Raw genomic sequence first — 25,772 nt, 5'->3', positions numbered from 1 at the left:
AAAGGGTAGTTTGTATAACACTAAAAGGTAATAAGGTGGGTGAGCACAAGAAAGCAAAGAAAAGAACAGTTAATACAAATTGTATATGATCTGTTATGCAAAATATTTACTGGCTGGCTTTCTTATGAACAGGTTTGGGAACTTGTATTCTAAAACCTCTCCTCTCCCCCACCAGCTGATCTCATTCTTGTTTGACCCACATAGAAATCTCTTTACCAAGGCTTTATGAGCTTGAATACCATGGATGTGTGTGTGTGTGTGTGTTTTTGTTGCACACACATGCACAGAGTTGTGTGTTAAATTGACTTTTAGATTTTAATGACCAGATCTCATGTTTGTGACATCTGAGGACAATTGAATCAATGTGTGTACATAAAACAGCATTATCTGTATTGACTAGCATTTAGCTACAAATGGAAAAAAAGAACAGAATTGAATTTTGTTTCTGTTAACCCTTTGGCTTCCCTGGAGAGGCTATATTAAGTTATCTGTTGAACTGTGTATCTTTGGGAAGGATAAAATACAAACACAAATGAAGTTTAAATATGAATATAAAATATCCTTTCATTTACTGAAAGTGTATCCAAGGAAAATATTTCATTTAACCAAAAGTTTAAAATTAGATAATTTTTTTAAACAATGAGAATTTAACCATTTATCCTCCCTTTCCATGAATATTAGTGAAAAACGGACTTTAGCCATATGAAGGGGTATCATTACTTTAGGTTATCTCATTTCAAAGCTTTTTATTCATTTACTCTAACAAATCTATATACTGTTCCCAGATAAGTTTTCTAAACGTTGTTTTTTATCCTTTTGCTTTGAAATACTTCACCCTACATTAACTTCTCAAACTGACGTACTGAACATTAAGAAAGAAGTTAAACCAAATAAGTAGATTACCAATCACCTCCTTTTGAAGTAAGGAAGTCAGATCTGGCCAGTGCCATGTTGGCCATAGGGTGTGCCATCTTGTATTCATGCTTGTTTTTGTGGGTGTGCTTGAATTCCTAGAAGAAGGGAAGTCCCACCCCCAGGTGATGGGTGTTTCTGAATCCCTGAAGACAGGGTGAGCACTTGGCCTATAGGTTACTCAACCTGTCAGTCCAGGGCTTGAGACTAGGAGCTTCCTGTGACCCTGCCCCCTGACTTGAACCTATTTAGGGTCAAACCAGCCCAGGTGTCTCCTGGCTTGTCTACAGTCACCATGGCATCCCACTTGAGCTCTCCTTTGGAACTGAATTGGTTTGTTGGTATTGTTTTTGTTCTTTGTTTCCTCTCTGAACTGTTTCCTAACAGTGAGTGTTAAGAGTATTTGTGGGCTGTAGGCCTTTGTAACAACTGGCTGCCTACAGACTGCTAATACTCTGATAAAGACTCCAAGATTCAATCCTTCAAAATGTGGCTTCTCTGATAATTTACCTTAAAACGCTTTTGAATTAATAAACATAATTATGAGGAAATAACCAGCTTATATTGTGCAACATACTGTGCCATAATTCTCTTATGAGATTTTTTCCTATTTTCCTTGAGTCCATTGGCAAATTAAGTACACTAATAAACTAATATTCCAACAGTGAAATATTTCTCCTCTGCTATGAAGGGTTGATTTAACAGAATTTCCAGATGATTCATCAGAAATAAAGTTTTCGAATCAGTTTATATCTTCAAAACTTAAGTCTGTTTTAAAATCTAACCTACTTCAATATTCAATGCTCACTCTCAACAGCACCTAGAACTAATATTCTTCTTCCACTCCTGGGTTTATAAGTGTGAACGCTTGTCTCCATGAGGTTCATTTATAATAAATAAAGCATGAAGTGGATAGATATGTTATTTCCGTGAGAAGCTGCGCTTGAAACTTAAGAGCATATTCTGTACAGTGTACACTTAAAGACTGTTGTATAGGAACTCAGTTATGAGAAGCCATATTTTGAGAGGTTGAATAGGGAGTCTTTATTAGAAAGCCTGTAACTGCAGGTGAACTGTCCCCCAAACCTGCAGCCCCTCGAATTTACTTAACACTGTTAGAAGACTGAGCCAAGAGAGCAGGAGAGAAAAGAAAGAGCAAAAAAACAATAACAACAAAGCAGATCAACTCTAGTGGAAAGCTGAAGTGGAGCACATGATGACCAGAGGAAAGCCAAGAGACATGAGGCACGGCATCCTAGCACATGGGCTGGTCAGGCCTAAATAGGGGCAGGGGCAGAGGACTGGGTCACAGGAAAGAACAGACAGGTTCTGTACCCTTTTGTCCAAGTTCCCACCCCTGCCTTTAGGAATTTAGGCACACCCATCATTTGTGGGGTGGAACTTTACTTTCCTCTATGATGGCACCAGTTAAACCCAATTCTCTATAATCCACCACATGAAAAGAGGGCACCAGTTAGACCCAGTATCCTTATTTCAAGACTTCTTGCTATTTTCAACCAGGAAGAGATAAGGGAATGAAACTCAAGTTCAAATAACACCAAGTCAGAGGAGGTATGGTAGAAACATAACCATGTCTTCCTCCTTTTGCAGGAAGTGAAATGACTAGTTGTACATTTGTAGAAGATGTAATCATCTGAGATGTGTTAATGGAGCCCACAGCTAGGAACAGTGGCACTTGTATAGATGTCGGGATGAACTGAGTGGCCAAAGAAGTATAGAACTCATCCCCATTGGCATGCATTGAGTTGATACTAAATAGTTGTAAAAGTCCAAAAAGGAAAAGTAAAGAAAGGATGAAAATATTAATTAATTGTAACAATTGAGTGTATTGACTGCATTCTAAAAAAAAGTACAAAAATCATTGAAATCCCTGAAAGTTATACAATCCTTTCTTTTTTGTCCAGTCTGTTTATTTCTAAAATATCTAAAGTTCTGAATTCATCATGATTTCTTTGGAAAGAAAGAAGAAGCTCTAACCTTTCACAAAAGATCTAGCAAGGCTTTGAAAGCCACTGTTGTTCTAATAATAAGGCTGCATGCTACCAGGGCTCCTGCAGAGAATGACTTATCCCCTCCTGCAGGGAGAAGGCAGGGAGCCTCATGAGGACTGTAGCAGAGCCAAATGCTCCCAAGCAATTAGGAGTTGATTAAGTGTTTATCTTCTTTGCAGGTGGGAAGGAAAGAATGAAAATGAGGTGGGCAGATGTAAAGAGACCGGCAAAGTTCACGTGACTGTGGATCTCAAATACTATCGACCAACTGAAGTGGTAAGGACTCTCTCACCACCCGGGCATAGCCACATTTGGCTGGCTGGGAAAATGCTGTCACGGAATGCCTGCTGCCAACCTTCAAAGCTCTCTTTTGGCTTTTCTGACATTCTTCAGCAAGCAGTTCCCAAACCAGAACCGTGAATTAAATTTGAGATATCATCCTTACCACAAAATCCATTGCACTATAAAGAAAAACAAAAGTAAAACACACCCAAGGAAATAGGTGATTTCAGAAATGGAGACTCATAGCATGAGCAAATCTCATTGCAATCTATTCTGAGGGCTGATTGCTGATACTTACAAGGTATTTGACTCACAAAGCCCTCCTTTCCCTGGACCTGCAAAGTCTCTGGGACCTAGGGAACCCACCAACCTTTCCAGCTGTGAGTGTGTGTGTGTGTGTGTGTGTGTGTGTGTGTATACACACCAAGACACAAACACTCATACATGGTAAGCCCATAAATGGTCTCTCATACATTTTTTAAGATTGACCTCAGGTACTACCTTGTCCATTAAGGCTTTTTGGTCGTATACTACTGAAAATTTTCTTAATTTTGTATCCATATTTTATGCAATACACATAATTCTACTACAAGGCCTATTATAATCATTTGTTTTCATGTCTTTCTTCTTTTACCAAACTGATTTCTTTTTTTAATTTAATTTATTTATTAATTGAACACAATTTTTTTTGACAAGGTGTTGTGCAAAAAGGGTACAGTTGCTAGTAGGGCAGTGTGTACATTTCTTATGATATCTTACGCCCTGTTTTTCTTTCCCTTCTCTAGGTCAGGTAGACATATATACAATATACAATGTATCAAGAACATATACAGTGGCCACGTGGCCAAGCCCAAGAAAATTCGCCTAGGGCTTTAAATGTAATGTCGATATTAGACAATATGTCGACAGTAGTCTTATATGAACTTACATACATAGCTTTTGAGCTATTGTATTCCACTGAGAGGTCAATTTTTGACCTTTATATGTTGAGTAGTTGTTTGGTTTTAGTTACATACTGTTGGGTCACTGCCCCAATCCTGTGGGAAATACTATTTGACAAGCAGTTTTTGGTTTCACAGACCTGGTATCTACTGTCTCTCCGTCTCCCTTTCTTAACAGTCATATATCAGGGAGATCATGCCCCTTTGTTTTCTGTCCAAACTGATTTCTTGAAGATAGAGACTTGAAAAAAAAAAAAAACACAATAGCAAGATTGGGTACTTAGTAGATAAATTTCTAAATACTGAAGGGTCTGAATTAAGAAGTCATGTAAATTGTTAGTATTGACAGTATATTGTTAAAATGTAATATCTTCCTTTTCTAAATTTATTTAAGTGTGTGTTGCTTGGCACTATTTCTTTCATATTATGTTTCTCACAAAATTCAAGAACTCAAAAATCAAATATAAATATGGCAAGAAAACAGAAAGCAATGTGATATATGTGATAGTTGCTAATCCTCATCACAAAGGGCCACTCAAAGGCCCTCTGTGATGAGGAAACCTTTCTGTGTTTTGAACCAAATTCCTGTATGTTATGCAGTCTTACAGAGATTAGGGAAACTGAGTAAAAAGACATAAAAGGTGAATATGCCCTCCTTAACCATCCTGTAAAATGTGTTGTTTCAAACAAGACAAAGCTGTACTTGGTAAGCTGGTCCCAAAAGGAAATCAAAAGCAAAGGAAGTAAGGAGTACTTGAGAGTAGAGTTCTGCAGCCTAGCATTGTCCTGATTCAGGGCGGGGCTGGGACTTGACAGAGAGAGCAATTGTTCTTGGTGTTAATGTTGAGTGGGTGTGTCAAGGAGAGGATGTGCTGTCCCTGGCGGGTGGAGGATGTGAGCCAGGCAGCTGCTGACACAGCACTGACCATGTCTGGAGCCCTAGCAGTTGCCATTCATTCCTCTGGACCAATAGGGTGTGGCAAAGTCATCATTCTTTTGGAACACTGAGCAGATCACATAATAGGGGCAAAGTTGTTTCTTTGCTCACAAACAGAAATGGTCATATCATTGTAGAAGCTAACAAAAACCCAAGTTCTCACTGCAGCTTCAATGTACTCTTTATCTGACACTAAAATAGTTTCAAAAGTTAGGAAGTCATTAAGAATGGATTGTCTGTCAGTCTTACTTAGGCAAGGTGTTGGATTGATAAGGACACAGAACAAAAGAATTGCTGAACAGGAAAAGGACCCTAAGACTAGCAAGACTGTTCTTGAATCCCTATCAACCCCCTTTCCTGCCATCCAGTTCCTTTTGTCCATTCAAATGCTATCACCATACCTGTTCTGCAACTCTGTTGACACCAGCATTGTTGTAACATAGATTGGTGTCTGGTTTCATAGGCCTACTTTATTTTCCCCTCATGTGCTCTCCTCTGAGATTCCCTTTACTAATTTGAGGTCTAAACTGTTTTTCATCCTTCTAAGCCTTTAGGCTGCATCCATTTTATTTACCATACTTCAACCTAGTATTCCATTGAGCATGCTTTTCTTGTATAGTAAAACTAAACTTTTAACCCCATTCCTCAGAACAAGATAACATGATGACCTGTGGAATTGCCTCACAGGTGACAATATTCTTCCAAGTAAAAGGTGACCAGAACTTAAGACTACATTGTAAACAAGCTTTTCCAAAGGTTTGAGGCCCTAGCAGCTGTGAGGAGCTTTAAGGAGCACTGAACTTCTATAAGGTTAGTCAGCATTTACTGAAGGAAAATCAAAGGATTCTCCTACCTCTGCTATCCTGCCATGCTGAGCATCTTAGTCTATTCTGTGCATGCCACTTTTTCATTCTTCTTGAGAACCTATGAACGTTTCTTCTAATCAGCTTTGTCTTAAGATAAAGCACTTAATTCCAGAAGCATAAGCTAGGGCTGGGGGTATTTGTATGTCAGTGGTAGAGTATTTGCCTCACATCTACAAAATCCTGAGTTCCATCTGTAGCAGAAGAAGATGTCAGGCACTGAGTGCAAAAGCTAGATCTTCAAATGGTTTAAGAATGAAGGACTGAAAACAAAGTTCAAACAAATAAAAACAGAAAAGTTGGAAAACAAAAAAGTGATGAGATCATACATATCAGGTCTCAGCACTAGTATCAAGCAAGCAAGACTGACAGAAAGTAGAGTTTTGTGTTTGTTTGTTTTTCTTGAGCTGTTCCCTGGTCATAAGAAGGCCCTTTCCTCAGCAAACTAGAAAAAGGCCATCTGTGACTCTATGCAAAGCATAGTTCTCCTTGTGAGGATAATTGTCTTTCATGATTTAGCCACCACAGATACCTTAAATCTTGCTTCTCTTCCAACATAAAAATTTGCAAAGTTTTTATTTTGTTTAAAGACTGGCATGCAATTAGAGTTAAATGGAGCCACTTTTTTGTGTGTGTGTTCTACCTAGGAGCCTATAAGTTTTCTTTGGATTGTTCAGGAGTTTTACTACTGCAGAAAGCTTGATATGGGATTTAGACTTTAAATTTCTCATTGCCCCTGAATTATGACTAATGCTTGATTTCTATGCCACTTAAGACTCCTTCTTTGGGCGTGAGTATAGCTCAGTGTTAGAGCTCTTGCATAGCATGTATAAAGCCCTGGAATCTATCCTCAGTCTTATAAAACAAAACAAAATAAAATAAAGCATCCCTGCTTTCTCTATACTTTTGTATACATATGTAAGTTAATGCACAGATCGATTATGTGGCACATTCATTTCTGGTGAGGAAGTAATATTGTGCTTAAATATTGGCCACTGGGCAGATAGCCTAAGTTCAAAACCTGTTAATGCCTAGCTATATAACCTTACTCAAGTCACTTCTCCGTGATTGTTTCCTTATTGTTAAAAACAGGACCAAATATGGAATTTCTTTCAAAGCATTACTGGAAACTTAAGAGTCAGTGATATACATTGTCAATGTATCTGACAATATAAATATCCAGTATTGTTGCTTTTTATTACTCATTTATTCACTCACTAAGTATTTACCAAATACTGTTCTAGACCCTAGGAATACACTGATGAACAAGACAGATGGGGCTCCTACCCCATCAGAGAAATGATACATATAGAAGTTATATCAGTTTCTGGAATTCACAGCCTTTGGGAACATAGAATGATATCATCAATAAGCTGTGTGGATTAACCAGTGAAAATAATATACCTCACACCTATAATCTAGGAGGCTAAGATCTGAGGATTCAGTTTCAAAGCTAGCCCCGTGAGACTGTGAGACTCTTATCTCCAATAAACTACTCAAAAAAGCCAGAAGTGACTCTGTGGCTGAAGTTGTAGAGCGCTAGCCTTGAGCATAAGGTGCCCAGGCCCTGAGTTCAAGCCTCATGACTGACAAAGGAAGGAAGGGAGGGAGGGAGGGAGGGAGGGAGGGAGGGAGGGAGGGAGGGAGGGAGGAAGGAAGGAAGGAGCATGGGTAATCAAAGCATTAGCAAATATTATGTACTTAGATTTTAGTGGTTGTTTTCCTTTCATCCTTTTAGAATCTCATTCTGAATCTTCAGTAGCTGTTCGGTGATATTGAAATTTAAATAAGAGAAAGTTGCTGTTGACCTATTAAGATCATAAAGATGTCTTCTTTTTCTTTGAGAATTTTAAAGTTGGAAAATTCACAAGGAGGGAGAGATTAATGAAATATTCATCCTTGTTCACCAAGATTTTAGCCATATCAGTGGTAAATCCACTAACAAAGAAAAGGAAAAAGTCAAATATTTCCTTTTCAGTGAAACAAACAGAAACATCCTCCCTCCCCTTTTTTGTTTCAGAGAACTGTAAGGAATGGGATGAAGGATGTGGTTACAGACCAAAAATAAAGTATCTTTTGTAAAATTAATTAATTAAAATACTTGCCTAGATGCTACAAGTACATAATTATTTTCTCTTGTATCATTTGTTTTAACATTCATCTTTTCCTGTTATATTTCTGATACCCTCCTTAGTGCCTGTATTTGTTTCATTTCCTTAAATATATTTATTCTTGGTCTTTATGTAGGTATTAGCTAGAAGTCACAGGTTAAAATCTAGAACTAAGAAAGCAAAGGCTTCAAAGAAGTCCAATAAACTAGTTAAAACAATACCTTCCTCTAGTGAGAACATGTGGCCTGTTTCTAATCAGATTACCATATGCTTGTTGAGTTGTCCCACCTATGGCCCCCCACAAATTTTTCATAATATTGTTCTATAAGTGATGTTAAGTTAAATGGACTATAACTGCTCACTCTATCACATAGCCCTGTTTAGAATGACGATGTATAACACTTTCCAGACCTCGAGAATCTGACCTATCATCAGAGGACTTGTATAAATACTAATTAGAGCTTCCCTCTGCCCTGACTATATATTTGGGGCTGAAAAGCACTCAACCTGATCACTAGGCTACTTTTGTTCTGAAACTGTCCATTTTTCTCACTTTTCACACTTACCCTTAAGCATCTAGGAATGAGATCCCTTTGCATCCCTTATCTGCTCCAGCTCTGGTAGAGACTAACCTGTCTTTCTAGCCCTGATCTTTCTGACCTCTAATACACTTGTCTTCAGGCGGCATTTGCTCATCTCTGTTCCTTACTCAGTCTATGACAGGGAGCCTGGGTCAGAACATTCAGACAGAGCAGAAGGAGACCAGTGCCTGTCTTCAGCAATATAGGATCTATAAAAGGAAAAGTTGATGGCTTATTCTGAAAGGTTTCTTACAATTTTAATACTCTGCCACCTTGTTTTCACAACTGTCAAACCATAGTGATCTCTGTGTATAACACTTTACAATAAATAAGGAAAAAAAACCATAGTGATTTGAAATACAGTCAAGAAAGCCTTTTGTAATGCTTCCTCTTTTTAAATTATTCTCTGGACTTCTTACTACTTGTATTTTATAAATGGTTTATATGTTTAAATCACTGTTTATATATTTTAAGCCTCTCTCTTAGGCTTCTCAAAGTAATCTTTATATCCTTCCTTAATCACGTTGACTTTTCTTGCCCTTGTCCTTCCTTGGACTTAACCAAGAGAGCTTTACATTTCAGTCACTTCACATAATTCTCAAATACTCCACTGTGTGTTTTCCATACTTTATAGGATCCTTTCAGAAACCCCTCTGCTGAATGTCTTAAAACATTTTGTATGTGAAATATTTATCACAATGTTCCTGGCTTTTCCCCATCTTTTCTTATCTTGTGGATCTTATGATTAGGTTTGAATTAGAATAATATCATTAAAGACTAAATAATATTATATCTTTCCCCATGTAAAAAATGCTTACATAATACTGTAATTATTCTATAGATAATTAATAGTATAGACACTTCCATTACTTGTACTGTAATGGGAACCCCCCCCCCCAAGGGAGGGGACCACAATGTAACGGGGTCCGAGGGTGGGGGGATCCCCCATCCCTCCAAGAGTCCACCACTCAGAGACAGTCTCAAGTAAAAAGATGAATTTATTGGGGAAGTAAAAAGTGTACTGACCGGCCAGGGTCATGGCCCAGACTCGGGAGCTGGGACCGTGTGCCCATGTGTGTGGCCTTCCAGCCTGGTTATAAGGCAAACATCACAGTCAAACTTGCCACACACAGGTGGCCAATAAGGATACAGCACTTAAAGAGCATGCTAGGCCTCACGCAGGTGGCCAATAGAGTTACAGTCTGTCTCATAGTATCTGTCTGGACCAACCTATCATTCTAGTTAGAATTGGCACATAGGTTTGACATCAGGTAGATACGCCCACTATGGAGGGCACATGGATTTGACGTCAGGTGGATACGCCTACCCATGGAAGGGCACAGGTTCCCTTGAACCTCCCAGGCCTCAGGTGGTCAATTTACATAACTCATCATAAAAAAGGGGAGCTTCCCTGGATAGGGTGGGGGAGATCTTAGTGAAGATGGAGTTGGCTACTGCTCTAATCTGAGCTGGAGTCAATCTGATGCCCCTCCACAGTTAATCATGGCACTGGCCAGATCTGACCTCCCTATTACAGTACAAATAGGGAATTCCTGTGGAATCTGTACCTTTCTTTCCCAAGAGCTACCCAAATAATTATTATCCTCAATTGTAATCATTATGTTAACTATTTGGTAATTTCCAAGATCTTCTTATCCTCTTAGAAATTGTTTTCACATCTGCAGCTACTTTTTTTCATAACAATTTGTAGTTGAGATCAGCTTCTGTTTAAATCAGCTTTGATGTAGTGTATTAGTAATTTTTTTTATTGCTCTGAAAAATACTTATGCTACCAACAATATAAGGGAGGGAAGAGTTGTTTGCGTTTATGTTTTCAGAGTTCACAGTCCATGTCTGTCTGACTCTACTGTTTGAGGGCCTGTGGGGAGGCAGAGAATTATAATAGAGGAGTGTGGTGGAACAGAGTTGCTCACTTAATGGTGGCCAGGAGGCAGAGACAAGCAGACAGGAAAGAGTGGAGGACAAGCCCCAACTAGGCCCTACCTCCTAATAATGCCATCTTATTAATTATATTAATGATGAACCCATTTGCTAGGTCAGATCCCTCAGAATCTAATCACCTCTTAAAATTTGAACCCACAGGCAGGGACCAAGCAAGCTCTCAACACATAGACTTTTGGAGAACAGATGTACCAATTGTAATATATGTGTCACCCAGAGTATTACATTGCTTGTGAGAGAGCTCCATCCATCATCAGTGTAATTGGCTATTTCATCCTTATTTCCATTCTAGCCAATACTCTGAAATGTTATGAATCCTGTTTGCTGGTTTTTAATTTTTTGTTTTACACATCAGCAATGTTCATCCTGTTTTATCAAGCCCATATTTACCTTAAAATAACCCATCCAAATCTCTATTTACAGAGAGATTTTATAGAGAATTTATTGGCTGTGAGTTTTTTGGGGTTTTTGTTGTTGTTGTTGTTTGTCAGTCATGGAGCTTGAACTCTGGGCCTGGGCACTGTTCCTGAGCTCTTCAGCTCAAAGCTAGCACTCTACCACTAGAGCCACAGCACCACTTCTGGTTTTCTGGTGGTTAATTGGAGATAAGAGTCTCACAGGCTTTCCTGCCCAGGCTGGCTTTGAACCACAATCCTTAGATCTCAGCCTCCTGAGTAGCTAGGGTTACAGATACGAGCCACCTGGTGTACCTGACTCCACCTGAACACTTTGGATGCATACCTCCAAATTGATAGATCCACAGCTGGGGTGTTATTCTCTTAGTACTGCTTTAAAAAAAACTGGTTTATGTTAGATAGGAGTGGGGGTAAATGTCATTGTTACATCTCCACATATATTTACACTGTATTCCAATCAAATCTCACCCTGACTCAGTAGCTCTTATCTGATTCCCTGACATGGGTTTCCAACATGTTTGGCTTCTGTTTAACACTTAGTTCTATTCATCTCTTGCTCCAGAGTAGGAATTGTTCTTGAAAGCAAAGTCAGTTTATATATTTTATAATGCCATGATACAGGGATAATTTCCTGAATAAGTCAGGTATGTCCCGAGTCATGAAAATTTGGTATAAGAATATCTAAACTAAAAAAATGAATAGGTGTGCAAGTAGGGGAAAAAATTTCAAGTTTCAGTATTCATTATAGGAATCTTTTAGATATTACATTTACCATGTATATTTAAAGTAGCATTCTTCAATTTTCAGGAACACATCACTAAATAAAAAATAAAAATATCTTATGATTTGTTTACTAGCCAAGTGCTGGTGGCTCATGCTTGTAATCCTAGCTACTTCAGGGGCTGGGGATGTGGCCTAGTGGCAAGAGTGCTTGCCTCATATACCTGAAGCCCTGGGTTCAATTCCCCAGCACCACATATGCAGAAAACGGCCAGAAGTGGCACTGTGGCTCAAGTAGCAGAGTGCTAGCCTTGAGTAAAAAAGAAGCCAGGGACAGTGCTCAGGCCCTGAGTCCAAACCCCAGGACTAGCCAAAAAAAAAAAGATATCAATTCAAATCCCACTGACAAGAAAGCTCATGAGACCCTAATCTCCAATTAAACATGCCTTTCGCTCTCCCCCCGCCCCCCCCCCCCCGGCCCCTGCATAAAAAGAAAAAAACTGGGGCTGGGGATTTAGCTCAGGGGAAGAGTGCCTGCCTGGCCAGCACAAGGCCCGGAGTTCGATCCTCAGTTCTGGGGGGGGGGGCAAAAAACTATAAAAAGAAAAAAACTGGAAGTGGAGTTGTAGCTCAAGTGGAAGAGTACTACTGTTCTTGAGCAAAAGCTCAGGGACAGTGCTGAGGCCCTGACTTTACGCCTCAGAACCAGCACGAAAAAAAAAAGTTTATTGAATTCCTACATTGAATATTAATACTGGTCTCTGATACCCTAAAACATGAAGTAGATGAGCCAAGTCATATCTGATAGCAACTGTAATCCAGGGGCAATTTTGAAGCTCCAGTGGAGGTAAGAGGTTGAATTAGGGTCTCACAGACATAGAAAAATGGAGGTAAGAAATAAAAAAATAAAAATAAAGGATATTGCAAGAATGGAAACCATAGGAATGAGGATCAGATTGGGCAGCAGCTTCTACAAGAGCATCCTAAAGCTGAAGGCAAATCCAGAACCTGAGACTGACTGGAGGTGGAGACTCCAGATCAGAGATGAGAAGAGAGAGTTATCAGGAGAGATTGGAGAGCTCTGTTATATTTGCATATCTTGTAGCTATCCACGTGACCATATGAAGGAGGCATTTGAGCTAGAGGCCTAATGTAGAAGAAAGACGTCAGGAAAAGCGCCAGATGTATAAGCGATGAGAATCAAAGTCATGAGATGAGCTCCCAAAATGAGCATTTGGGGGGCTGGGGATATAGCCTAGTGGCAAGAGTGCCTGCCTCGGTATACCCCAGGCCCTAGGTTCGATTCCCCAGCACCACATATACAGAAAACGGCCAGAAGCGGCGCTGTGGCTCAAGTGGCAGAGTGGTAGCCTTGAGCGGGAAGAAGCCAGGGACAGTGCTCAGGCCCTGAGTCCAAGGCCCAGGACTGGCCAAAAAAAAAAAAAAAAAAAAAATGAGCATTTGGGGGACCAGACATATCTGATCTCTAAGAATTAAGTCTGAGAAACACATTTGAAAAAGCGGGTTAAGAATGTCTGTACTGAGCACTTGTATCTTAGAGCCATAGGCCCAAAGTAACCTGCCTCCCCACCCTGTATAATTATTCTCTACCTTCAGGTTTCTGCAGAGTTCTAAGGGCTAATACCAAAGGGTTTTATTGACTGGCAGGTGGTTACTACAGCTTAGCCCTGTTAAAACCAAGTTCCAGTGGCAAGCAAAGACCCACTTTCAAATGGATATATCTAGAAGTCAAGTTGAAAAACCATGTCGAATTTTGAAAGATGAAAGAGCTTGTGTAAGTATAAGTTACTTTGTGCTGCATATTATCATTTTATTACTGTCCTCATTATTAATTATCCTCCTAATCATCATTTACTGATGTGAAATCATTAGTTATCAAAAGATACCTTCTGAAAGGTATTGTAGACTCTTCAGCTCCTACATTTAATTTTTACTTCAATATTTTATTTTATACTTCATGCAGAAAAAAAATGGCTAGTTATTACTGCCAGCTTTTGATCCATTGGTAGAAATAAGGATAGTGATGAAAAGTAGAGACATGTTGAATTACTGACCCCTCTGATTCCATCTACATTGTGTTCCTAGAGCTTCTGAGAGGCTCTGAGATCAGGTTGTATGGCTTTTCCTAGAATGTCAGAAAACTCAGCAGCACAGCCACCACACAAAAGTCAGTCTTCATCTGTTGTAATACTTGTCTGGCAACAACCTTCTTTACTTGTCCCTCAAATGACAAGTAGGTATTCACTTCAGTATAATTATGTGTTGGTTTCCTATTTCTGCAGTAACAAATTATCACAAACATAGGATAAACTTTAAACTCTAGCAGCCCAAAACTACTCATACTTAGCATCTTTCATTTCTTGAAGTTGAAAGCTTAAACTGGGCTAAAATCTTCTGGGTTGACAGTACTGTGTTCCTGTCTAAGCTCAGGGGACTGAAGGATTCTTAGTGGCAGAGCTGATTACATTATTAGCTTGAACCATTGCTGAAAACACTTTGGTGTTCTGTTGCTGTTGTTGTTGTTGTTGAGAAACTATAGCATTGATCATTTCAAGGAAGAAAACAGAAAGAAGACATTGTTTACTCATCTGCTGAAAGCTTTGTTATAACCACATTTAGACCCCCATGCACATACGCAAAGGGACAGACTTTTCCAAAGTCTTAGGAGACATAAAATGAAGACACACAAAGGGAATTTAAGAGTCAGTTTTAAAAGATCTGTGCTTAAAAAACAGAGCTTGGAGGTGGTCCCCAGTAGGGCAGAGGATCCTGTTTTGTAGGAATGTATTAACCCATGGAGACATACAGCAGGGGCTCTAACTGGACTGGGAATCCTGAAAGAGGAGTTTGGTTGGGGACTAAATCACCACAGCCTCAGCTTGTCTTGCCTACACCCTTTTACCTGCGGACAGCAGCACATTTTCCAAAACAGTTTCCAGCGATTTAAATACTGAACAGAAGATCTTATTTGTGTAAGAGAGCTATGTTTAAATCATAAACATGAGGCCTTAACAGTATTCCCAAGAAGATCAAGCTGAAGATTCTTTCTATTGTTTTTAACCCATTTCTTGTGTTATAATGAAATGTTCCCTTACAGAGATTTTTGTTGAAAATGGAATTTATTCTATTTGAAAGAGTTTCCTAGTGGTATTAAAAATACATTGAATTTTAAATTCAGGCTGCTTTCATTGTTTTTGAACATAGGTTAGGGAAAAATGTCTAACATCATCATCAGAAACAAGTTATTGAGAAGTCAAGTCTTTGTTAAGGCAAATTAATAACTTGTCTCTGTTTCTGAATCAATTTTAGTTTTGGATGATGAGAAAGTACTATATTCCCCTACTAAATACATCTTTTTTGGCTTGTACTATAATTGTAAAATAGGTAAGTTTCAACACCATTCTTGCCACTTTACTCACTTCTATATCTTCCTAAAGCTCCTGAACTTTAGTCTTTCCCATTGTAACATAACTGCTTATTTTCTCACCAAGCACACTGAAGAAATGAAGGAATTATTAGTTCTGAGGTGATACACAAATGTTGGCTCTGGTTCCCCCAGGCAGAGAGTGCATTTGCTCCATCTTACTGTGATGTGTCATTTCCACCTGGGAGCCTGAGGGCCATGAGGACGTGTGATGGCCTTGGGTAGTACCTGGCACTTAGTGCAGGATAAGTGCATAAATGTGTCCACACCAAAGAGCCATTCTCATTCTCTCCAGACAGCTCTGCTAGAACCCACATTACTTAAACCAATGTTAAACTACAGTTGCATTCTTCTTTTTTGGTTTTTGGCAGTACCAGGGTTTGGACTCATAGCCTCATGCTTGTTCTACCACTTGAGCCATGTCCCCAGTCCTGAACTATTATTAAATCCTAAACAGCCAAAATAAAAAATAATTATTGTTTTTCTTTCTGTAGAAGATTCTATGACAAAACTAGTATTATAGTTCCTTTACAGCTTACATGTGTATATCTAAGCCTCAAAAATACTTTATTCCTTTACCTCTATATGGCCTTTTTCAGCAGATCTTTCATATTCTGTTCTCTGTTGCCTTCTCTTGTTCTGCATAATGCTTTCTTTTTTCTTCATCTTCTGTGAACTTGTGGTTTCCCTACTTCCATCTCTGCAATTTTAATCTGTCCCAACTATTCCATAGAAACTCAATGTATCAGAGTTGATTCTTGGTTATTCCTCATAAGAAAAGTTAGTGACAAGGACAACACAGCCAGTCCTACTCTTTAGATCCAACAGAACAGAGCACCTCTTAAGCATTCACATCTCCTGATATCTTTGAAGAATTGGGGTACTACTGTATTGATAACAATGCATATGCAAAATGCATCATAGACTACTTCTGTCTGAAGAAGGTCCAAATGAAGGTTTCCAGATCTGAGTCTTGAATAAGAAAAGTCTCATTGGCCTATCTCTCTTGTACCACTCAGACTGTGGAACACAGGACCACTTGATGAAAGAGACACTTACTTATATCTTATATTCCTCCACTGCACATGTTCCTTGGCTATTCCTCCTCTAAAACTTTCTGAATGAAAAAGTAGAGAATGATTATCAACTGGTAAATGGCTGTATGGCTAATATGTTTATTATGCCAAAGTTTACAGAAACCTTAAAGGCATGTAATTACTTCTTTTTTTTTTTTTTTTTTTGGCCAGTCCTGGGCCTTGGACTCAGGGCCTGAGCACTGTCCCTGGCTTCTTCCCACTCAAGGCTAGCACTCCGCCACTTGAGCCACAGCGCCGCTTCTGGCCGTTTTCTGTATATGTGGTGCTGGGGAATTGAACCTAGGGCCTCGTGTATCCGAGGCAGGCACTCTTGCCACTAGGCTATATCCCCAGCCCTGTAATTACTTTTTTAACAGAGAATTTTCATTGTTTTTCTACTGTTTTTATAAAATGCAGGTGGGGAAAATGCCAGAAGCCAGGGGCTTATGCCTGTAATAATCCTAGCGACTCAGGAGGCTGAAATCTAAGGATCCTGATTTAAAGCCACCGCAGGCAGAAAAGTCCACGAGACTCTTATCTCCAGTTAGCCAGCAAATAGCTGGAAGTGGAGCTGTGGCTCAAGTGGTAGAGTGCAAGCCTTTAGTGAAAAAGCTGAAAGAGAACACTCAGCCTCTAAGTTAAAGCCCCAGTACCAGCACAAAATTAATTATGTATAAAAAATGAAAGAAAGATATCAGTGTTCAAGATAATTAATAACTGATAGTACAACATTTTCCTAGTAACATTTCTGTCATCTATGCACATCACTTTTTGTGAAAAATTTAGACAAATAGCCTAGAATGGGCTTTGTATATTCTTTGTAAAATAGAGACCTAAAATATAGTTTTCTTTAGTGTTGTATTTCCCACATGAAAAGAAATGTCTTGACAAAGTATGATTCTTGATAAAAATGTTAACTTACATTGAGAATATGAGGAATTAACTTGAATGGTTTAATGGATGAATGGGAGGAGAGATAGGAGTTGCTAAGTTTTTCTTGAATTTTTTCTTCTTCATACTGCCAAAGTTGAGATAAGGGAGAACCTACTTTTGTGCAGTTTGGCTTATGTAAAGTCTAGTATGTGTGAGTGTATTGGGGAAAGGGGAGCCTGTTGATCCTAATCATTTTTCTATTGGTGAGATGAAATACTACCTTCATGAATCAGCACCTCCCACCATCTTAAAGGTGGGTGGCCACTGATGCCAATGAATTGTCTCCCCTTTCAGCTGGCAAGGAGGACAGAGGGAGGCAGCCACAGGGAGGAGACACTGAACAAACAGCCTGAACCCAGTCCCAATGTGGGCGGGTGGTGGGTGCTGGGAGCAGCCAGGGCTTGTGCCTGATTGTCACATGTGGTGCTGAGCAACCACCAAGTGATTCCAGAAAGGAGGTGAAAAGATAACATACATTGGAGGCCACTGGAGAACTAGGACAATCCAGCCCATACAGAGAGCAGTGGCTAAAGGAATGTTTCTAGTTGTGGTTTTATTTAACGTATTTATGAAAGGGCTAACACTTGCCCTCTGTCATTTGGGTTTATCTGGCAAAACATAAAACCAAGTTAGTTGTTTGTACATTGAGAGTGGCCACCATGAGTCTACTTTGGTTCTTACAGCCTACCAGTTTTATGTCAGTGACTGGGTTCTATGTAGTCTTATGTTTACACAATTATCATTTTTGAATAAACACAGATATAATGGCTTTGTCTTTCTAGCTTTCTCTAGCAAAATAGCTTTGTACATCTGTTCTCTGTCCCCATTCATCAGTGGACATTTGTCAGACTATCTGATTCATATTAGTCTTTCTCCTCCAACTCAATTGTATTTATATTGCTCTGCTACCAGCCTCTATTGAAATTCAAATATAGCAAACCATGCATTGCTTACTAGAAATTTTCCCTTCCTTTTCTGATTTTTTTTTGTGGTGGTGCTGTTTTTCTTAAATAATTCAACTTTTTTTCTTTTTCCCTTTCTCCATCTTTGTAATTTTCTCAGGCAGTTGAACTTTATTTTGGAGATCCTCATTCTTTGTGGTCAGCATTAGACTTCAAAGAGTAAAGTATGTACTCATTTTAAAACACTACTTGATGATAAGTCACTATTTGTTCTGTATCTTCTATCCCTATGAGTGACATGTTGTATCCCAATTTTAGCTTGGGGGGATGTGTTAGAAATGTGGCTTTGCATTTTCTGTCATTTATATAAACCATTGACAATAATATTAGTTTGTATCTGAAGGAAATAAGGGAAGACACTTGGGTCAGAGTAATTAGGGGTTAAGATAGAAGGCTGCATTTGAAAGTTCTACATTTAGTTATCTACATCTTTAACTTTATACATCATCTCAGTTTCCCCATCATCTAAATGAAGGATGATTATGCTAAACTTCACAAAAGCAGTGGGAGGTTAAATTAGTGTTTGTGAAATGTGTTGACATCTTATGATTAAAGATACTTTATTATTGCAAACTGATGTGATTACTATCGTAGACTCCTCAAAGGAGTCTAGATTAATCTGGCAAAATTATCCAGCATCTCCTGTGTCTTCTGGAAAGACAAAAACCTCTAATCTCTTCCAGTTTTCTTTCTTGATCCTGGAGTCCATTACAAGTGTTAGAGAACATTAGAGAGAAAGTCATGGTTAATGGAACCATAAACAAAGGAAATGTGTCAGGCACAGGTGAGGGTTTGCACTAGAATGCAGGACATACCCTGCTGGAGGCTAGCAGATACTACCAGTCAACCACCACATCATGTCAAAACTGAACACTCACTGTGACTTTTACTGTGCCTGAGGAACAGTCCTTCTACCCAATTCATCTTATGAGTTCAGCAGGGACTTTGATCTGTACTACCCAGAATCTGTCTGAGAAGATGGCTTTCCACAAGTTTGTCATGTCTCTTACATGATGGCAAAGGAGTTGCTCAGGTAGTAAGGTGCCTCAGAGGCAAAGACAGACTGGTGGTTCATAGCTAAAAGCAAGGTAGATCAATAAACCCTTAACTTACTGTGTGTATGTGAAAAATGCAAAGGAACACCTCCAAAAATCACAGGCCACATACATAACAGGTTCAGACCAACAATGGTAAATAGGATTCTCTATTTCCCACCACATACTTCATGACTATCAACTTTCGGAGCTAAGTAGGTATGTTCCCAATATTTTCCTAGTCTTTTTAGAAAATGGCTAGACTCATTTCTCCCTTAGATAATACTCGCACCTTAATCAGAATTGTGGGATATTTTGCTAAGGGCCCACCCTACACTACTCAGAGTTTTTGTTTGTTTTGTTTTTTGTTTGGGGGGGTTATTTTTGTTGGGGTTTTTTTGGTGGTGGTAGTGGTGGTGATAGTGATGGTGTTGAAATTTAAACTCAGGGTTTTGATATACTCTACCACTTGAGCCACACCTCTAGCCCTGGTGTCTCTGTTTATTTTTGAGATAGGGTTTCGCATTTTGCCTAGGACCACAATCCTCCTATTTGCACTTCCTGTGTAGCAGAACCACCACACCCAGGCTTTTCTGATGAGAACTAGGCCTCAAAATTTTTTTTTGCATGGGCTAGCCTGGAACCACATTCTCTCCATCTCCATCTCTTATGTAGCTAGGATTCTAGGCACATACCATTGTGCCTAGCTGTTGATGGATTTGTTGTCTCATGAACTTTTTCCTGCACTGACCTTGAACTACATTCCTAATGATCTCCACCTCCTGAGTAGATAGAATTTTATACGTGTGAGTAACCAGTGTCTGTCATGGTCTGTAGTTCTTAAACCTGGTGCTTCGAACTCAAGCAGAAAGCTGATTTAAAAAAAAACAAACAAGCAAACAAACAAACAAAAAACCCAACAGCACTTTTCCAGGGCTTATTCTCACACCAGCTAAGCAGTGACTTGTGGGGAGGCAGGACTTTGTAGTAACCTGAGCAACCAGCTTTGACTCGAGCCAAGCACCATGGTTGGTGGCAGCTGTGCCCTTGGTCAGTAGTCTGAGAGTGATGTGTATAGCTTTGTTGTCTCTGACCTTCTTGGTTTAATTAGCCTCACTGAGAATCAGACAGAAGCTGAGGGGTGCTAGAGGAATGCTCAGAATCCAACACTGCATCAGTTTGCAGGGAGTCTTTATTCCTTTTCAATTCTTCAGGCTGAAAAACCCAACTTCAGTTCTATAGCTGGTTGCTGTCTTCTTTAGCTCCAAGCTTTGGCTTGGCTTGAAGTATCTTTTTATAGATGTATTTTCTAAGTGTGCATTTTGGCCAGTTCAGCTTCTGTTTGTAGAACTTATAATGCATTGTCAACACCTTCATACATTTGTAATTAATGCACCACAAATCACCTGGCTGCTTGGAACGAGCTTGATTTCATCCCTTCCCAGATGCCCCTCACAGAGGGTATCTTCAGCCCTTTGTATTGGACTGCACTATGCCTACTACTAGATCCTTTACCAGTTAGTTAATGGTAGAAATATGTAGGTCCAGATTTGGTGCCTTGGCTTTCCCAGCCTCAAACTCAAGGTGCCATACCTAAAGAGGACTGTGGAAGCCACCTGGTATATCTGTGCGAATATATATGCCACTCTGTGCTAAGTCCTTGTGGCCCCACATCTGCAGTTTGATGGGCTGCAGTTCTGTCAGAACTGATACTAAAGCAGGTGGCCACTAGTTGTTTTAAGAATGAATGAATGTCATATGTTTGTAGAAACAAAAACTGGAAATCAGCTGCTTGAATCCTCTGATCAATGAATGAGTGATATTGTCCTTACCAAGTTCAAGTAGATATACTGTGTTTTCAGCATTTGATGGTGAAGCTTCTTAATACACACACACACACACACACACACACACACACACACACACACACACACACACATATTCCTCCCCATCTGGTGGAGTAATAGAACACAGATCATTTTGAGACAAAGCCTGACAGGAGGATGAAGGTAAGTAGCCCTCGTCTCGTCCTAAGGAACATCACTGACAAGCAATCATTCTTAGAAAGCATCCAGCTCTAGCACGAGGGGCTCAGGTATATGAAAACACGTTTTTAGATCTGAAGCCATTTCTGCATTAAGTATACTCATTCAGTTTTATCTTTTATATACATGTATAATTTTTATTGATCATTTCGAGAAATAATTCTGGTTAAGCCAAGGATGCTGCATGAGCTACAGACTCTCAGTTCTTAGTGTTCTGCCCCAAGTTGAGCAAGGCAGGTTCACAAGCAAAAGGCCATCCTTATTGAGAGAAAAGCCACTATCTTTCTCCCCACACTTCAAGATCTAGTTTTTAAACAGTTCTCCACTCCATCTTGAAATCCTAGTTACAGCATTTATTCTGGATAAGTTCCTCTTATTTTTTCATCTCTTCTCTGATGTGGACAAGTAGCTGTCTCTCTAGCTGTGGATGAGTAGTCACTGAATCAAGTTCTGATCAGGGTCTTGGCTGATGTCACTTGCTCACTTCTCTTTGGTTCTGTGATAATTAGCTAAAAATAGCAATTAGCTCAAATTGTCTCTGTGGTCCTTGAGGACAGGCAGCAGAGCTACTTGGGGATCTGGTGGCCTATGCTTCTGTTTTGCAAATATGATTTCCATAGCCATTCTTCCCAGTCATTTGTGCAGCATAGAGCCTCATTGTCATTTGCTCTGTCTGCCTGGGGGCAATGTGTTCACTATCTTCATTTCAAATGAGGAAACTGGGCTGCCAAGGGGCAAGTGCCTTGCCCAGGGCTGCATATGTGGCATAGCCACTTTTCACGTTCCTTCTCTGGGAAGCCTCTCTCATTTCCTCTGGGATTATATGCTTCTGGGTCACCCAGAAACTTGCTTTTCTGCCCCTTGAGTCTTAATGGACACCTACTGTCAGTGTCTTCTAGGTAAGTCCCTCAGCTGTGCTCTGCTTCTCTGTCAATTTTCCCGCTTTTCTTGGAGCAGTTGGTCTTTGTGGCAGTGAGCATACTTATTAGTAGCCTGAAACTTTAAAGCAACACTCAAGAGAACACTGCTGCATTCAGAGAACATGAACTTGTCTCTGCTTACCTACAGAGTCAAGGCAGCATGGCGGAGTCTCAGGCAGTCGGGGCTATGGCACGGACTGTGCCCTCTCCCCCAGTGTCTTAGGTGTGGAGCCTCTGAAGAATTTTCTGGGAGTAGGAAGTGTCAGAGCTCAACAATAGCTCTTTGTCCTTTCGACATGTGACTGGCACACATTCCCTCACTGTGCAGACTTGCTTCTGGTTTACATTTAGAAGAAAAACTGATCTGTGGGATGCAGCATATGGGGGATATGACCCCTAAATGACCCTTAGGGTTTTTTGGTGTTTTTTGTTTTGTTTTGTTGGTTTTTTTTGTAACAGTTCTCAAGGGACTATGATCAAGGCCCAAGGGTCCTAGAAATCATTGACCTTTCTTTAAGGTGCTTTTGGAATTTTTAGAATGGTGAGATTTTAATTTAAAAGGAACATTCTAGGTCTGGGATGTAACTTGGGGATAAAGTGCTTACCTAGCACACTCAAAGCCCTGGGTCCATTACCACACTCCCCACCCCCAAAAATAAAAAAAAACAGAAGAGATTTTCAACCAGTGAGAGTATAATAGGCACAGTTTGAGGAAAACCCAAACTCACTTTCTTGAGATCTGAGCCATGTTAGCCACTAATGATTGGATGTTATGGTTTGTTTGCTCCCTCTGATGCTGTCTTCAAACATAACCTGTATTATTATTGTTGTCTTTGATTGCACAGTGAGTTATTTATCCCTGAACAGGTCACACATGGTCCCTCCCGGTGGCATGGTCATCTTCACTTCTGTTTCTGGACTGGTAACAACCCCAGCCTCGTCCTGACTACACTACAAGCCCATCCCAGGATCCCCTCCCTCTGCCCCTCCGCCCTTTAGCTTCTCTGCACATGCTTCACTGCCTCCTGGGAATGCTGTATTGCAGAGGAGTGAGCTCAAAGTGTCAGAAAAGTTACAGCCTTCTAGCTGTTTCCCTTCCTGCCTTTGAGATACATAAAGACACCACGTTTTTTTTTTCCCATAGGCTTCTCTATGACAGTGAACAATTAGTTCCTTCTTTATGGTCTTCTGGTCCCTCAGAGAAGGTAGTATCCTTCCTATCCTGCTTGATGTTTCCTATCCATACCATCAGAATGGAATGAGCAGTATATTTGTTCATTATTATTTTTCTTAGTTATACCTTCCCTTTATTTCTAGAAATGTCTGACCTTGAATTATTCGTATGACTAGAAAGGGCTCAACCTGAGTGCAGAATGAATTGGGTAGTTGAAAACATGTTTTCAGTAGCACAAGGAACAGCAGTGAATCTAAAATACTGATAAAAATATTTTCACTGGGTCTCATTACCATATGTAAAATTGTTTCCATGTAAATACATATTCTGAGTTACACATCTGGGTGTTAATAACACATCTTGCAGTGGGAATGGGGTGGGAGAGGGCAGAAGTCCAGCCAAGCATCATCCCGAGGGGGAGATGGAGATAAGTGAGCACTTTCTCTCAGGACCTTCCTTGACATGCTGTTGGTGTTGGGCCTCATTCCTCCTCTCACCTCTGTGGATGTCCAATCTATTATTAAAGCCTTCTCTCTCCTTTCTAGGAGACAAGTATTTTTCAGTCAAACATAGCTCATGGATGGACAGATACATGTTTTTAAAAGTCAAAATCTCATCAACCCATTTTGACCTCAAAACTTTGACTTGATTTTTTTCTTAAAGTCACATTAAAAAAAAATGGTTAGCAGAGATATGATTCTGGTGGGCACGATGGAGATGTAATTTTAATTCCTTCAACTCCCAACCAATAATAATATTGACATTTTGAGTAAACAACATTTGAGAGGTACTGAAACTTGAGATCCATATAACTGCTAAAATACTACTCTGTTATCCACAAACCACCAGCTATAAATGTTTCCATGCCCAGTTCAGTTGACAGCAAGAAAATTTGAAAGTTACAAGCTTGGAATCAGTAAAAGATGCCAACTGCTTCCTTGTCATCCCTAAAGTGTTGACATCGGGGTTTGCCTTTAAATTAAATTCTGTTGAGTTTAAAGATATTCTAGACCGTAAAATGTCCAAGAATAGGAGATAATTGAGCAGCACAGTGTTTCAAACTGGCACAGTACAATAAAGTCATCAAAACTGCTTCAGTCAGACTATAAGTAACTCAGGAAAACACCTGAGTTGACTAGCATCGTGTAAGAATATCCATCTCAGGTCACCCTGCCACAGCAGGCCTTGCTCCCAGGTCTGTCGGTGATGATAGTGGTTGGAGGGTGGTCTTTGTAAGGCTCTTCACACTACTGTATGTTCTCCATGTGTTCACTGATGAACATAAATAACTGCAATACGAAGGGGGGGGAGATGAAACCTGTTAGACCTCAACGTTGTTCTCACCAGTTAGAATAAAGACAAGCCTGATGAGAGAGAGACAAGTATTTTTTGGACTTCAGGTTAGAACAGGTAGGAGAAAACCCTAGGTGCTTCTCTTACCTTCTTCACCCCTTCACCATACTATCCCTTACTAGAGTCACCAAGCCTCTGTTCCCCAAGCATCTCTTGAATACATCCTCATGCATCTCATTTATATCCCTGCCTTTCCCTCCGAACTTGCCCTCTTCCCCAACCCCTCAGATTGATCTGCTTGATGCTGCCAGAACACCTGCAGTCCTGACCCTGCTCCTCCAGCCTGAGGCCACAAATGTGTCTGTTCTATGAGGCCGTCTCTGTATACCATTGCCCTTCCCATCATTGTCTCGTTTCAGCCTGAATGACTGGGTATCTTATTTCCTCTCAGGACTTCAACTTGACTGTCCTTCTACCTTCACTGTTCCCAGCCTTTCTTCTGTAAGGTCTCAAGTTTACTGGTGCTTTCTCTGTGAACTCCCCCAGCCTCCCAGGAAGGAATGAGGCAGCCCTTACTCTGTCCCTGTGGTGACACCTGTGCTTACCACCCTGCGTCTCCTGCAACCCCTTATCCATGATTCAAAGTCCAGGGAGCTCAAAAGAGAACCACAGTTTTGGGTCACAAAATATGGCCTAAATCAACACAAGACTGTGTTTTGTCTTGTCATCATTTAGTGCGAATTTCATACATTTTACTGAAGGAATATTCATATGTTTGGCAAGAGTGCTGCCCAGACATTGCTTGTTGTTGAGAAAGATGACACGTGGATGACTACAAATATACCACCCTAACACTGACAGTAAAAATGGGTACTGCCATCCAGGCCTAGTGTAGCCCAGGACTGTCTCTGTAGATCAGCACCACTGGATCCTTCCACACTCCACAGCATCGTGACTCCCAGTGCTCCCCAAGGAAGCATTTGCAGAAGGACTGTGAACCTGTGCTCAGCTTGCTAGTATGTGTGCCAGTTCTCAGTGTGCACTGTAAATTCTATACATATAGGAATATATTTTGTTCTATTTCTGTCACCAGTTATCAATATATACCTATGGAATTAAACTTTAGTGCACATCACTTAGTACACTCCTGAAA

The 25,772-nt window shown here is 40.0% G+C and overlaps 1 protein-coding gene across 1 annotated transcript in view; it reads left to right on the top strand.

Moving 5' to 3' along the window:
• Gmds (GDP-mannose 4,6-dehydratase) overlaps positions 1–25,772 on the top strand; it is a 533,421-nt gene that overhangs the window by 441,881 nt on the left and 65,768 nt on the right. Inside the window, exon 9 of the mRNA XM_048348513.1 lies at positions 3,104–3,200. Coding sequence (XP_048204470.1) covers positions 3,104–3,200 — 97 coding nt within the window. The remainder of the gene's footprint in view (positions 1–3,103; positions 3,201–25,772) is intronic.

Source organism: Perognathus longimembris, chromosome 6 (assembly GCF_023159225.1).
Source record: "Perognathus longimembris pacificus isolate PPM17 chromosome 6, ASM2315922v1, whole genome shotgun sequence".
Taxonomy (NCBI): domain Eukaryota; kingdom Metazoa; phylum Chordata; class Mammalia; order Rodentia; family Heteromyidae; genus Perognathus; species Perognathus longimembris.
The sequence above is the reverse complement of the archived record's forward strand: the minus strand, read 5'-3'. Positions and strand labels throughout refer to the sequence as shown.